Source organism: Narcine bancroftii, chromosome 2 (genome assembly GCF_036971445.1).
Source record: "Narcine bancroftii isolate sNarBan1 chromosome 2, sNarBan1.hap1, whole genome shotgun sequence".
Classification (NCBI taxonomy): domain Eukaryota; kingdom Metazoa; phylum Chordata; class Chondrichthyes; order Torpediniformes; family Narcinidae; genus Narcine; species Narcine bancroftii.
This window is the reverse complement of record NC_091470.1, coordinates 243854632-243871595: the sequence shown is the minus strand read 5'-3', so window position 1 is coordinate 243871595 and position 16964 is coordinate 243854632. Positions and strand designations below refer to the sequence as shown.

Below are 16964 nucleotides of genomic sequence, written 5' to 3'. Positions count from 1 at the left end.
TTTTTCCAGCATTTTTAAGGAAATAATTTACTTGTTGAATCTGCCTGACTTGGAGAATGGGATAAGATCTTGGCCCGAGGAATGAGAATTGGTTGTTAGCAGTTAAATGTCAGGAGCAACTTTATCTGCTTATCTGAAAAGTTTACACTGCACAGGTAGGGTAAAATTTGAAATCACTTCATTATGAATCATTTTTCCTTTGCTCTCTGGTATAAATGGACAAAATATTAAGCTGCATTTATTATCTTATGAGTTGATTTAAACATCCCAAAGTGTGAATGTCGGTATTTATTTTAATCTTGCATACTCATCGATGATAATTCAGGACATAATTTTCAACTTCAGATTCCAAGTTTTCATCAGCCACACATTCACTTGTGATGACCAGACGATAGCATTTTCCAGTGGAGTGCCGTGGATAAGTTGTTCCAGCAGTTTTGGATGGAATGCCTCTGCCAAATGACCTGTAACTTGATATTACATTCATACAGGGTAAATGCTGAGCTGGTGTTTCTTCTCATGGGAAAGTCCAGAACCAAAGGGAATGGTTTTAGAATAAGATTACACTTATTTTAGACAGAGGTAAGAAGAATTTATTTTCCAGAGATCGAGAGTCTTTTGAATTCCTTGCCATACAGAGCAGTTATATATTACTTGAATATGATTCAGGCTGAGATAAGTGGCTCTCTAATCATGAAGGGAATAAAGAGTTAAGTGGAAAGTGCAGAATAGAGGAGTTAAATAATATTAGATCAGTTGTGATCCTACTAAATGGTGAAGCAGGTGCAATGAATGACTGATTCTTATTCTTATTTCTTATGGTCTCATGACCTAAAGGGGACCATAACCTATTTCACTCTCAAAAGGTGCAGTCTGTGGGAGGACTTTGTGTTGCATTTGACAATATTGTACAAGCCCTAAATCTGGCCCGTGCACATCAGGTGGTGCAAAATGACAGGGTCTATAACTGGCAGATTCAATAATGGGTGGTATACAGGTATATAGCAGGTGTGGTGTATCATAGTCCAGTATATAGTGGTCAGTATAACAAGCTGAGAGTAGAATTTGTGGAGTGTCAAGTGTATTAAAAGTCTGGTGTACAATAGTTGACTATGGCAGTAGGTGTGATGTACAATTCATAAATGGCATGGTATTAAACACACAAATACATGATGATTGTATTTAACAGTTGGATAACCAGACAAGTGTATAATCATTACACTGCATGACACAAAATTAACTTGATATCATCATTTTAAACCATGAGAGAATTATTAAATTCCACACTGATTATACTTTACTCAAAGTGGCTTCCTCATGTTAAACAAAAATGAACATGTATATAGGTTTAATAAACCATAGAAGTAGGAAAGATGTGCAGTAATTTATCAAAATGTAACCAAATGATAGTGATCTTAGGTAGGCAACTAGAATGGGTAGTACCATTGTTTGGGTGCTTGAGTTTTGGCATTCTTCCTTTTTTTAAAATCTTCCTTCAGATTTAGGCATTGCTGTCAGGGATAACATTTATTGTCATATTATTTCCCTTTCTTGAAAGGAAAGGCTTCAGCTGCGGACAAAGTTCTAGGTCTAGTTAGCACAGGATTCCACAAGGGTACTCAATATTGCATGCATATTTTTTTGCAGCCCTGTAAATGTACCATGGATTTCATAGGGTATGTTCACCAGCTTTTTTCTTAAATGTCGTTCCTAGAAGTCCTCATCTAAGCTCCCTGTAGCAGAACTCATGCACAACCTCATCCTCTGGCAAGTTAACATCTTCTCTATCCTTTTGCTCTTCCCTGGCTCCAAGCTACTACTATCCATGTGCAAAATCAATTTTAGGTTATGTGCACTGTCCACATGGCTGCCAGTGTGACAATGCCTCTTCGTCATCACCTTCTTCTTGGTGTTCCTCTACTGAGGAGTGCACTTTTGGGTATCTGAAAGCAGAATCACACAAGGGTAAGGTTGTAATAATAGAAGTTAGGAAGAGTAGTTTACAATACTTATGGTTACAAGTCAAAGAGATCATAAAATTAGTATGAGATTAGATGTGAGGAAATGGACCAGGTTGGTTTAATTCCTATCATTCACCGTATCTTCATTAATTAACTATTCCAAAAATGATAATCCATATTATTAAGGTAATGTATCTGTGTTTGTCACCTGCTGTCGAGCTTGGACCATTTTCCTTCAAAAGAGAAAGGCAAATATATCTGTGTTATATATTGTGTTCAATCATGGTTGAATTGTTGGTGGTGCAAGTGACCTTGGCTGAGATATTATCATCAACTGATGTGGCCTGGCCAATGAATTAAATAGACAAGAACATCAAGCAATGCAAGACTGTCAGTTGATTTATTTCATGACATGGCTGTTGATCACATTTACCCATAGTGACAGCTGTGAGGTGTTCTAACAAGGCAGAAGAATAAATGTGTGAAATTCTTTGCACAGGCAATGACCTCAAAGGCAAAGGATCTAAAACCACCAATGAAATTTGAAACAGAAAACTAGTTATGCGTTGGGATAGAGCCAAAGAAATATGGAACTAAACAAGTATGCACATTGAAGGAAGATAAAGCTCTCTTTCATGAGATCCAAGGAACCAACAACCATATGGGTAGATTATCCAATGAGTGATTGTATACTATAGCGAATAAGTAATGGAAAATGTAAGTTTGTAATCAAAGTTTGTGTTTAATACACTGGAAGCTTAGTTGCCATTTGTAAGCCATCGGGTTGGGCAGGCAGACAGGTAATCAGATACCTTTCTGTTGTAATATCTGAGTAGAGCAAGAAAAAGCCAAAATAATAAATGCCTTTCACAAATTGAGACTTGAATGAAATAGAGAATACTCAAATACACTGGCTCAAATATACTATAATCACTTTGCACTTAAAATTGAGGTGTATTGACACAATAAAAATCCATGTAGATATCCTCTCCTTTCTGTATATCAGGTTTGCTTTGTAGTTTAGTAATGTTCATTGCCTATTAAAGAGAATTTGCATGTGGCATTAAGGTGCCAGGCTAATTGATGGATAATCTACTGCTGTCTGAGGAGTTTTCACAAAAATGACATTTGTACACTTTAAGTCCATAAAGTATGTCAGGTCTTTTTGAAAATGAACCTTTTCTGAAGAAGGATCTCCAATCTGAAATGTTAACTTTGTTTCTCTTCCTGAGTTACAGCCTGATCTGATGAATACTTCCAGCATTTTCCATTCTGGATTAAAGGGAACTAGTGGATGCATTAAAAATGGATATACAAAGACCATTCAAAATGATGCTGTACGAAAGTTTACTGCTCAGGTAAAAGCTCATGCAATATGAAGGAAGGGCTCATAACACAAAGAAAGTTGAGATAACTGGGTCATTTCATGATGGGCAACCTGGAATTAGTGGGCTGCAAATGGGATCTGTGCTGGACCTTTATCTGTTTCTGCCTTAATAATTTATACAAAGAAATTTAGTTTTAAATTAGACTGGTTGGCATAATGTTAACAGTTTGAATAAAAGGATACTATTCTGTTTACATGGCACTCTAGCCATCACCTTCTTCAAACATGGATCAGACATGTATCATTTCAGATTATATAGCTAAGGGAGCAACTAGAAGTGGGACAAAGATCACCATGAAGATGGCGGTGCTGCCAGAGCCGCTGTAGTGGCAGTGCTGCTGCTGGTGCAGACCCGCGAAGAGCGAGGGAGCGGAGGTGCAGCACTCCCGTGGAGTCCAGCCACCCAGTCCACTGCTGTCAGCTCTGCATGGGCTTTGAACAGCCTTTTAAGGAAGCCGACAGTGGTTTTAGTTGAAATCTCACAACCGTGGGTCTGTAGCCAAGATGGCGGCACTTTTTAATTGGCAACAGCCACGAGAGGCTGCAGACTCCAGGGAAGCAGAAAACTGGAGCAGGACACCAGAGGACAGGAAGATGGCACGCTGTTTGAGAGGGAGAAGCAAAGGAGACAATCCGCGGGGATGGTGACCACAGCGGCGCACCAACGAGGGGCCTCTGCAGCTGAGGGACCAATGCATGCGGCGGGCTGCTGGCGACTTGAGACGAGGAGCCCTTGGAACTTGTGGGCTGCTGGAGACTGCTGTTGGGAGACTTGCGTCGGGCTTGTGGACTGCTGGAGACTTGCTCGAACTGATTGGAGGGAAACTAGGTATTGGAACTGGGATTCAAAGAGGTGCCAAGGGCACTGGAGGGTTGCCAAAGATTTGAACTAGACTTTGTGGGGCTGCGGGGGCTCCAGAAGCACTGGAGGCAAATCTACGGACACTTGGTAACTCTGGGGGGGACTCTCTTTTGTTTCTCTCTCTCTCTGACTGTAAGAGGCATTTAGGCAGTGAATTTGTCTGCCTTGCAGCAGCCAGAAAGAAATTTCATGTAATATGACACTGTTTTATTACTATGACAATAAATTGAATCTTGATCTTGAAATGTAATCTGACTGAACGGTGGATGTTGTTTTGTTTTTTTATATTCATTGCCAGCATCTGGAGGAGCAACCTCTCTGCTTCAATAATGCAAATTATTTGATGCGTGTAAGATCCTACTAGTATTTAGAAATTCAGGTGGTGGTGAGCATGTTTATTCAGTCTAGTTCCCCCAACCCCAGCACCCCACTGATAATAGTCTTGGACTCTAGATCTATGAAGCCTAAAGGTCAAGTTTTCAATTGTCTTTGTAAGATGGTGGAACAGCAATGCACCACACAAATAGCAAGAATGGCCTGCTACCGCTGAATCAGCGGGAATTACACCAACTCAGAGTTGATGCCGATGTATTTTCTAACCACAGACCACTGGAAAAATCGTTCTGATGCCCATTCTAAAATTTGATCATTGCCCATCAACATTTAAAATATACTATACTTTTCCAATTCTCCTTTGGACATATAGAATAGTAAAACACAGGAACAGGCCCTTAGTCTGCTTTGAACATGATGCCCAAGTTAAATTAAAACTCTGCTTCTTGCATCTGATCCATATCTCTCTATTTCTTACACCCTCTATTTCTTACACATTCATATATCTACATCGAAACCTTTTAAATGCTACCATTTTATCTGCTTCCACCACGAATCTTGGTATCTCGTTCCAAGCTCCTACCACTCTGTGTAAAAAAACTTGACCTGAACATCTCCATTAAATTCCCCTCTACCCACCTTAAACAAATGTATGTTACATTTTTATCCAGTTTGTCACAAGAGTGAAGTGGAAAAACAATCATTTGGCCTTATTGAAGTGCAAAAGAAGTATACAAGGCATCACTATTTAAGCTCAGAAGCTCCTTTGTATCATCAAGTCTTTATTTTATGTGAGGTTTGAAATAATCCTACTTCTTTATGTGCTCACTGCTTTAAACTAGCTATAGTCTTTGAAAGATATCTAATTTACACATTGCTGAGTCTATCTGGCAAGAGGAACCTGCCTTAATGTACAAATATGAAAATAATCTCTTTGACAGGATTGAAAAGGTGGAGTAATTTGCTGCACTGAAATTCATGACAAGACAAGACAGTAGGGAGGGTCAAAGTAGTCCAGGGATCCTGTGGTGTACAAGTTGAAGCTCTGTATGTAGCAACAATCAATGCAATATAATGGAGAGTTATTGAGCAAGGCCATTTTAAACTGCATGTTCAGAGCCTCCTGCAGTGATTCCTCATAACATTGATCTTAAAATGCAGGAAAAAGCACTTTCCCACTCAAAGGGAAGTGCATCAAAATACAAATACAAGGATTGTCAAAAGCAGAATTAATTAGGTGAGTGAGAGTTAGCTGAACTTTGGTGATGCTGGAATCTGTCTTGGCTATAGGCAAAGATGAATAGGATCATTGGTCAATGGAGGAAAAAACTGCAGACAATTGAAATCTAAGAAGTGTTGGAAGAACTTGGCAAATTAGAGAGCATGAATGGTGAAAGACAATGACTCTGTAACACGGGGTATACTGTCTGCTTCTGAGTTTGATTTATCTACTGCAGTCACCTGAAGGCACTGGAAATAAAGGACCAATGCAGTTTCCATAAAATTCTTAAAATTTACTAAAAGGACAATCAAATTCCCAACCAACCAGTGATGAGGCAGGAATTTTTCCAGAGAATATTTAATAGTAAGTACAGAAGGCGCAACGGTAATTAAACAAAAGAGCAGGGCATAGTATCACAGTAAATCAAGAAATGCAGGGTATAGTGTTACCCTTTGAATAGGAACAAAATGGAGGGTATAGGGAAACGTACAGTTAAAGAGTGCAGGGACATCATCACATGACCCAGAGTGCAACTGTGAGTGGATCAGAGATGTTGCAGGAAGCAACTACTTCCTCCATTTTCCACCTGAGGCAGCCATTGTGAGGCTTGACAGTTTGGAGTGCCAAAGAATAACATCAAGACAGAAGGAAGTGCAGAACTTGCATCATCAGTTAATTCATTCAAATCGAAAAGTAAAGTGTGAATCCATCAAAAAGAATGGGTGACTATGCAGAGAATTTTAAGGATGTGTAATCATGATAACTTTACAATGCTAATGAGGCTCACAAATACTCGAAAAATGTGTATAGTGAAATAAGGAAGACTGTGAGAGCTTATATTGGGCAGAAGTAAACTTCTGAAAACAGCAGAAATTTAACTTTATATACCAATACACTTAAAAGGCTAGCTGCTACTTTTAGGCCCACTCTGAACCATTTTCATTGCAGGAAATTAGCAAGGACATGTCTTCTGCCATTTGATAAAAACCATAATTCACTTAGGTTAAGTAGTGCAACTTTCTGCAGTTGTAATTGAGGGCTCTTTTTGTTTCCAGTTCTACTTGCAATTCTGTCAGAGTACTGCAGGTTTCTTTATGTTTGTCCATGTGAACTGAAGTCCAGAATGTGCTGGAATTTCAAAGTGGCAGCTTTTTGGTAGCATTTTAAACAAAATTATATTGTAATGAGTTGTATGCCACTAAATTGCTTAATGATCATTGGAAGGGTAAAACCTGTGCTGCCTGCATCTGCCACCATCTTCCACTGCCAGTGAGAACACCATTAATATTAACTGCACAACAAAGTAGAAGTTAGGAAATATCAATGGACTGTCAAAATGGTTATTTTCCCTTGAAAAGCCTGAAACCAGAGAGTACTCACAACATATTCTGGATGATGTACGTGTAACTTAAAAAATGGTCTGCATCTGATTGTGAAAGATTTCAGCTTGCTGTTGAGCAAAGGAACATGCTTGTACAGTGGCTGTTCATCAGTGGTTTTCAAACTGACCCTCCCCCAACTCACATTCCACCTTAAGCAATCCCTAAGCCATAAATGCTCTGTAATCAGTAAGGGATTGCTTAAGATGGAATGTGAATGGGAAGGGAAGGTTGAGAATCACTGTTCAAGACTCAATTGTTACAGAAATATTTTGCTTAAGAAAAATTGTCATTGGCCCATTTCCTTTGGAGTTATGAAACCGTGCACATAACAAGTCAATTAGGTTCGATTAAAACAGTGGTTTTCAAACCTTTTCCTTTCCACTCACATATGATCTTAAGCAATCTCTTACTAATCACAGAGCACTTATGAGTTTAGGGGAGCAGTTTGAAAACCATTGCTGTACATGAATCACAAAATATTGATTTGCAGGTGCAACAGGTATTCAAGAAGGCAAATTGGATGTTAACCCTCATTGCTAGAGGGATTGAATTTAAGGAAGGGGGGGGGGGTTCTACTGCAACTGTACAGAGTATTAGTGAACACAAGAATATAAGAAATAGGAGCAGGAATAGGCCTTCTGGCCCATCGAGCCTGCTCCACCATTCAATGGGCAGCAAATTCCACAGATTCACCACCCTCTGGGAAAACCAATTTCTTCTCATCGCCGTCTAAATCTACTACCATAAATCTTGAGGCTATGTCCCCTGGTTCTGGTCTTCCCTACCAATTAAACTTATCTCTATCTTACTTACCTCTGTCTTTCATAATTTTTTATGTTTCTATAAGATCCCCTCTCATTCTTCTAATTCTAGCGAGTACAGTCCTAGATGACTCAATCTCTCCTCATAGGCTAGCCCCTTTATCCCTGGAATCAACCTGGTGAACCTTCTCTGGACTGCCTCCCAAGCCAGTACAAGACTGCCTCCCAGCCAAGTAAGGAGATCAGAACAACACGCAGCCTCACCAGTCCCTCGTACAGTTGCAGCATAACCTCCCTGCTCTTGAATTCCATTCCTCTAGCAATGAAGGTCAACATTCCATTAGCTTTCTTGATGGCCTGATGCACCTGCAAACCAACCTTTCGCGATTCATGCACAAGCTCTCCCAAATCCTTCTGCATGGCAGCATGCTGCAATCGCTTGCTATTTAAATAATATTCTTATTTTCAACTTTTCTTTCCAAAGTGGATAACCTCACATTTGCCAACATTGTATTCCATCTGTCAAACCCTTGCCAACTCATTTAACCTATCTATATTTCTCTGCAGACTTTCCATATCCTCTGCATAATTTTATTTTCCACTCAATTTAGTGTCATCAGCAAATTGCACTCTGTCCCCTCTTTCAGATTGTTAATGTATATCATGAACAGTTGTGGGCCCAGCTCCGACCCTGCTCACCAATGATTGCCAACCAGAAAAACACCTCTGTACCCCAGCTCTCTGCTTTCTAATGATTAACCAATCCTCAATCCATGCTGATACCTCATCCCCAACTCCATTCATCCTTAGATCCACACCTCGAGTACTGTGTGCAGTTCTGATCTCCTAATTTAATTAAGAATATACTGGCTTTGGAGGGGGTGCAGAGGAGGTTTGGCACTTTGACTCCAGAGATAAGGGGTTTAGCCTATGAGGGGAGATTGAATCAACTAGGACTGTACTCACTGGAATTCTGAAGAATGAGAGAATCCTATAGAAACATGTACAATTAAGATGGGATAGACAAGATTGAGGAAGGAAAGTTGTTTCCACTGATAGGCGAAACTAAAACTAGGGGACAAAGCCTCAAGATTTAGAGAGGTTTAGAACAGAGATGAGAAGGAACTGCTTTTTCCAGAGAGTAGCAAATCTATGTGATTCTCTGTCCAAGGAAGTAATAGAAACTCTGAGACAGAGTTAGAGAGTTTTGCATAGTAGGGGAATTAAGGGTTATGGGGAAAAGACAAGTAAATGGAATGGAGTCGACAGATAGATCATCCATGATCTTATTAAATGCTGGAGTAGGCTTGACGGTTCAGATGGCTGACTTCTGCACCTATTTCTTAAGTTCATTACATGGTATAACTTTGATATGTTCTTTCACCAAATGTTGCTGTAAGTTGAGGGTTGACTTTTTTTTCCAATAAATTATGCTTTTGGATAGTTCTAACTCCATTAGTTGCCTTAGCAAGCCACAACACCCAAAGAATTTTTTAAAGTAGAGTTGTGAATAAGGCAGACAGTGATATGGTGAATTTATTGGGCAATTTGAGGAATGTGAGTGGTTCATTCGTTTGCTATGTTTATGCATGGAGTTCATATGTTCCTGAAAGTGAAATACATCATCAAGATCCCACAGAACAGATTCATACTGTCTTACAGGAAAAGAGAAAACCTCACTGTTGCTAATGGAAAGGTCAAACACATACAAGAAGGTGGATCTACACATGGTAACAACACAGTTAAGACAAATGGTCATCCAGGAAACATGGCAATTGAAATAGGTTGCAATACATTAGGCTATTGTCAAGTGGGACACCTTTGACACGTGATGAGCTGCAGATAGCCAGTGAGTGTATGTTGGGGAGGCCCTGCATATCCTGGGTGAATTGCCTTGCAATGTCCACTATAAGAGACACAAAATAAGCTGCTAATCATGGCTCTAATTAAGATGAGGAAGTGCTGAACTGAAGCATTTTGACTGGCAATGATCCACAATATTGGCGTGGCGTCTATGGGCCTCTCCTCATTCAGTTGCAGCATCTTTTTGGAACTTGTACAGAGGTATTGTTGGTTTCAAGCCTTCATTTACTGTTGACCAAGAACCAGGCTTCATTTTGTCAGCTGAGACCAGTTCCATTATGTTGTTTTGCTCCTGGTAGAGGAGCAGCTGCCAAAGTTCGGAAAAAAAATAGGCTTTTTTTGGAAGTTAAACATAGACGTCATTGGTGGAGGTCTTCAAGGCAGAAAAACATACACAGTTATGTTGAGACACAAGTTCGCCAGAACTGTTAATGATAACTGTTATCCACTATCATATTTCAAAATTTACTTGCAGAGTTGACAGGATATCAATACCTTAGCAGGCTGGATCTGTCCAGTGTTAACCTGCAGACGAAGGTGGACCCAGTGAGTGAAAGCTATGTGACCATTGATATGTGCAAAGTGTTGTATATCGACACTAAGTTCCCATATTGATTTAAGTCAGTCAGTAATGGATAAAATGCTGCGAGGGATCCCTAGATATTTATGCATCAAGATGAGAACCACATTCCACAGGGATCAAACAAGAACCCTCAAAGATGCCAAAGAATGTATGATTGAAATGGAAAATTTGCACACTTACGTGGGCATAAACTGGAATTTAGAATGGACTAGAATGTGCATGGACCTGTCCAGGAAAAGATGGTGACAGTACAGGTTACTGGAGAGCCAACTCTTTCCTGGGAACGCTTCGGTATTGCTCAACTATTTTTTTTTTTTTTAATTGTCTGACCACATATTGAGTTCCCTTCACAGGTTAGTACACAAAGGCTGTTGTGGCTCTGGGATAGAGTGGATGACACAATGCTAGGTTCTGAATGATCTCTGGTTCAATTTTACTGGAAAACAAGATTTCCGGCTTTCATACAACTCTGTGTGGATGGAACAAGGGTTCTGGCCATCAATATTGGGGTAATTTGATGTCAGAAATTTCTGTCTGGCAAGCATTTCACCCTGGTCATGGATCGTAAATGACAAGTGGGACAGGATACGAGTCAAGATTTAGCAGGACATTGAAGGCCTGGTGAATAGGCCTTTTTACACAGAAAACCCATTAATTGGCATGTGAACGGCCCATCTTTAAAGGCAGCTCAGGTCATTCTCACTGAACCAAGAAATGCTGGGTCAGTGCATTGTTTTACATAAGCAAGCTGGCATCCCACAACAAAAGAAGGCAAGACTTGTAGCATTACAGTGTCGGCATCCTGTGTGATGTAGCATTACAGCGCCAGCGTCCTGTGTGAACCCTTTTAGACAGAACCCATTGTAAAACACATTGGCTCTGCTACTACCTACCTTGATAGTATTAGACATGGGATGAAAATGACCGCCAATCCCATCTTCGTTGCATTTATAAAGGTAGGTGACGCGGTTAAAAGGCAGTCAATTCCTGCCTTTTAACGGTAGTGTAAAATGAGCTAATGTGTCAGATCTTAAGGCCTCAACTTTGATACAAACATAGATATGGCCAGTTCATCTCTTCTAGCAGGTTTATGTTGATTTCTTCTCATTAGCAATGGACCACTTCCTTCTGCTGGCTGATTGCCATTTGAGGTGGTTACATGTGTTGTCATTCAGGTTGTGCATTTCTCAAGAACAGTTTTTGCAACATGGCCTTCCTGGGGAAGTGGTTTTCAATAGATCATAGTTCAGGTAGGGATCGGTCGCCATCCTCCTCCTCCTCTCCACAAAGACTGCACAATGAAGGAATCAAGTTATTGGACAAAAGGTCCATCTGTCATTGTCCTGTTCATGTACAGGACCACCCACACTCCATCACAGGTGTTCTGTGCTTGAATCACTGCTTGAAGACTCAGCAGAGTTAGAATGGAACCTAACATAAAAGGGCAAGTAGAGGGAAAAAGAGACCCACAAAGTGCGCCACAGGTCAAAGATCAGGAGAGATGATTTCAGATGGGTCCATTGTGTGAATATTCCAAAGACCATGTCAGGGAGGATTGCTTCGATGGAGCTCTGGTGATGGAGAACATGATGTGAAGGATAAATCAGGGGTTGAATACAGGAATACTTCTGTGATGCAGCCATTGTAGGACAGGACAGGGGTCAGGAGGCATCAGAGACCCTAATTCTAGTAGTTGTCATGTGACCTGCAGGTGGAAATTACCCTCAGAATTGAGGATATGGGGAGTGGGCAATTCAGGAACAATAATGGCAGTTTTACATTTGAGATCTTAGAAGTTAAAGTGGTTGATTAATAAGATTTGCTGACTTTATACCCAAGTCGAGATAGCTGCAAATGAAAATATTTAATCTTTTATGAATTTCCATGTGAATAATTGATCATTTATATAGGGTCATTTCTTTTTAAAGGGGAAAATGTGTATATAGTGAGAGGATATCTTGAAGAACCACACATACTATGTGCAATGATGTTGATAAAATTGTGGACCAGCCATTACTGTTAGTTGTGAATTGATTGTCCTGAATAAAGAACAGTGATAATTGTATCTCTGTTATCTGTCTTGGTAAGTCACGGATTCTACATTTAGGACTTCCAAGATTCAGTCAATTCAAAATGTTGGCATTTTATTTAACTTGCTAAATGTGAAGATAGCCATATCCTGAGAGTGACTTTTTAAAAGTAACAACTTTGCAATACATAATCGATGATTCTTTCTTTGATTTAATAACGCAATGATTAATCGTCAAAGACCAATAAGTTAGGGAAGGGGAAGTTTGAAATTAGATCTCCTGCTACTCATCATAAAGTCAAAGGTAGCTGCTAAATGGACAATTATACAACACTGGAAATACAGCTGTCATACCACGTTGGGTGACGTAGAGTTGCCTCTGGTGGCCATCGACATGGTGTTTGACCTTAAGAACATACAAGTGTCCTGTTGATTTAGTACCTGTAGCACATGTTCCTACTCTTTGAAGTCAGCAAACTTTGTTGAAGTTGCTTAGTTAAAGGTCCTGGAAGTGACTGCTGCATTCCTAGTATCAAAGATGAAAGTTCTAAACCCAGAGTCTAGTTAGAATATGAAATTCACTATCATTATAAAAAGAATACCATGGATGCACTTAATAGGAAGCTGCTTAATCATACAAATTAGAAAAGAATATTATGATAGTCAGGTAAGAGAAAGAGGAAAGAAAGCTTTGTTTGAAAATGCCAGCATTGACAAGCTGATTTGCAGACTCCACATTTTAATAACTTTCTGTAATGTGAAACCAGGAAGATTGGTTGTGCCCCTGCCAGTTCCACATTCAAACTCCATTGCTGCAGTTGGCCTCATTGGCTCCCTTCACGTCAACTTTCCCCACCCCAGTCTTGCACGCCACTCCAGCATATTAAACCTATAACTGATTTTACCGATGAAGCTACAAAGTATTCAGGGCTATATTAATGCCCGTGAATTAATTTAACCATTTCTGCTCATGATCCAATTTCTAGAGTATTGCTTCTGATAGAAACATTTTATCCTTTCAAGTTACTTTCTTAAACAGAATAAATTTGTATTTTAAATTTTGACAATCATAATGTCCTATTTCAGTTGACATTAATTGCACTTTTCAGAATGGCACTGATAGATGTTACAGTTAAACATATTTTGACACACTCACCAAGCATACTGGACAATTTCCAAAAGTCACAAAGTACTTAGCTACCTGCAGATGGCAGATTGGCTGTATGCTGGTCCCTCAGTGGCACTTAAAGCCTGTCCAACCTGTGTCTGTGTCAGACCAAGAGACAGACGTCGAATTTTAAATGCTTTTGCAAACTCACGAATTTCATCAAGGTTCACTCCATCAACTTCACTGGCCACTGTTTGAGGATCTGCAGTGGGTGCGTAAACAAAGTATGTCAGTGGATCAAGGAGTAACACGCAGAAACACAAACACAAAAATATATACAATGCAGAAATAACACACACATGAACATCTACATGCATATATACCAACAGACAGGAGAGCTGGGTTTAACTGTTCCCACATGGTGGACAGGTTGGATATAAAAGAACAGTTTGGATGCATATTTTTCTTAGGCCATACATTGGGAGTTCACAAAACCTTTGCATAAGTAGCAAAAAGTGTGCACCTTCTCACAGATTATCCATCAACTTGACATGTCAGCCAACTCCTGTTCCTTCTGGGAAAATGACTGTGGTTTCCATACTGGCCTCTGGCCTCATTAACCAGATCAGCATCCACAAAATTCTGGAAGTAATTCTCAATCCCAACAGATTGCCTAAGAAGATCACTAACTTTCTAGTGGGAACAGTTCAAATTGACAATGGTGTTGTGGTGTGTGCATTCATACACACATGTCCATACAGGCATGCACAAACCATAAGTGACCACATTGACGAAAACACAAACACACATAAAATGCCTATAAAAGCAGCCAGTGTACCTAGGTAGATTATGCTGAAAGCACACATCGAGCTCTGGGCCATACTTACTGCATTGTTCATTTATTTTGTTCATTTACTTACATTTGAAAGGAAGAACCAATGAATAAGTACTGACTACACTACATGCAATGTATAAATCTACTTGTGAAAGTGTTGACTTATTAGGTGTGAGCTATTATGTGTGCAGTGACAATACCGTAACATCACCACTTTATTGAACACCTCGAAGGCTCCAGGCACATTTACAGCAGTGCCCTTTTGTGTGAAAAATGGTACTTAAATCATAATGTGCATGAGGTGTGGAAATGACAGAGCTGGGAGCAGATTGGGTTTGAATGTGACTAAATTGCTAGAGGGGGAGGGGTGGTTGAAGAAGTATAAGACCTAACATGTATAAAGAGAAAGACTGAGAACACACAATTTAGTGTACAGTGGCGAAAGAGGAAACTGCTGAAACAAGTCTTCACAATTTCAGGACAGAACAAAATTTAAAATGTAGCTGAACAATATCATTTAATGGGAGAATTGAAAGAAAATTCCATTGGCATCCATTGAAAAGGAACAAAATGGCCAACCCATTTTGATAAAGTAAACTTTCAACCAGTCAGTATTCACTCCACAGACTTTGCTTTCCAGATTTTTAGCTGTGTTTTTCTTTACACATATAACTGGGCTTTGAGTTGGAATAAATATTTTGTGCTGATGTTAAATGCAGAGATATTTACATGAGAGTTAGCCAGTTGGTGAAGGATAACATAAATGTGAGGGGACAGTTAATTTTTGAATACTCCTTGATATTCAAGGGTCAAATCATGATCAAACATAATTGATCCAGAGTTTTAACTCAACTATGTTGAGACTCTATTATCTGGTAAAAAAAAATATTCAGAGGAGTTTAATAGGCCTTGGTGTGGGTCAGGATGTGGGCATCAAAGTTTAACGTGAGATCAGATTTATGTAGGATGCTTGATGGTTGGCTATCTGGAGTCGGGCAGAGCAAAAGTATGTGAGAGAATTTCATCAAAAGGCACAGGGGGTAAGTGAGCAGGTGAACAATGACCCAACCAGCAGTTGATTGGCCTTTTCAATTCTGCACCTTTACATCAGTGATGGATATCTTGTACAAACCTTCACATCAATTTCTGCTCTATTTAGTGCAAACAGACAGAAAATCCCTCCTTCTGAGGCTAATCTTGGTGCAATGTCCCTCAACTCATAATGAGACCAGAGAAGCAAAGGCATGCAAGTAGATTAGATGCTTTAAACTGGTTGTTTAAGTCAGAGAAATAAAATTTCAAACATAGAGATTGGATATGTTAGGTTAAAAAAAAAGTAAAATTATAGAATAGGGAAGAAGAAGGCATGATGAAATAATACACAGTAAAAGTGAGAAGGGCTGAGTGAAGAAAATAATGGTGGTGCTGCTGGAGTTGCTTGAATGGCAGAACTACCGCTGATGGGAGGCAGGAGAGCAGGGATTAGCGACACAGAGCTGCTCTGCAAGGTTGAACTACCCAGTCCTGATTGATTTCAATGGCTCCATACAGTTTTTAAATGGCCTGTTGGAGGAGCCAATGGTGTGTTTTTAAAAATCCTACAACAACAGGGATCTGTGCCCAAGATGGTGGTGCCTGTGCTGGGCAGCTTACCCAAGGTATTACAGACTCTGGGGGAGCAGTGGACCAGCACAGGGCACCAGAAATGGAGAGAATACCCCTCCTTCACTTTGAGAAGAAAAAGTCTGGGAGGCGACCCTACAGGACATTGACCACGGCAGTTGACCAGTGAGGGTTCAAAGGCTGCAGGACCCACACAGGCTGCAGGCTGCTGGAGAGTGGCTCATTGGAACTAGTTATCAGAACTGGGACTTGAGAGAGTGTTGATGGCAAGCAGGGTTCCTGAAGGGCCTTGGGCACAGAAGGCTTCCTGATCGTACAGGAGGTATGGATCTGGAGTTCGGGTTGCCAATGGTTTGAGCAGGTTTCTGTTCAGCTATGGAGGCTGCAGGAATGCTGGAGGTGAGTCCACGGACACTCAGTGTCTCTGAAGGGACTCTCTTTTGCTTCTCTCTCTCTTATTGTTAGGGGTGCCAGGCAATGCTCACAGCGACTCCTTGTTTGCCTTATGACAGACAAAAGTTGAAGTATATAATGTATTTGTCATTTTTATGTATTATTACATGACAATAAATAAAAAGAACCTTGAAGGTTGGACTATTGACAATAGAGGAGAGAGCTCCACTTGTGCAATACCAATTTCCTTGCATTTCAAATTAAACAATGACCTATATTTCAAATCCTCCATTTCACATTCCTGTCAAGTAAGGTCTCATTTCACAATAACAAAAAAAAAACAATCCTCTAATTCTATTTTAAAAGTTTGGTTTATATTTTAAGTGACTAATATCACAGTAATAAAACTATTTCTAATATCTGAGTAGTTACTAATTGTAACACCAAAATTTAATTTCACATAATGCTGTTCAAATTTAAATACTGGGGAGATCTGAAAATTTTACAAAGCTGTTGAAATAAAAGATACTGGCAAAAAAAGTACAAATAAATAAAATGCATATGTCTGGTCTTCATGAAAAAGTATTTAATTAGGGACAGGGTTTGAGGAATTTTTTTCCTG

At 39.8% G+C, this 16964-nt stretch overlaps 1 protein-coding gene across 5 annotated transcripts in view; it reads right to left on the bottom strand.

Annotated features, from left to right (window-relative positions):
• Positions 1-16964, bottom strand: part of pou6f2 (POU class 6 homeobox 2) — a 652592-nt gene that overhangs the window by 21153 nt on the left and 614475 nt on the right. For 4 of the 5 annotated variants that reach the window (XM_069920652.1, XM_069920651.1, XM_069920654.1 and 1 more), the window contains one exon: positions 13585-13753. In XM_069920652.1, coding sequence (XP_069776753.1) covers positions 13585-13753 — 169 coding nt within the window. Of the gene's footprint in view, positions 1-553; positions 1944-13584; positions 13754-16964 lie in introns of those variants that run through there. The other variant, XM_069920655.1, reaches the window with a different exon arrangement.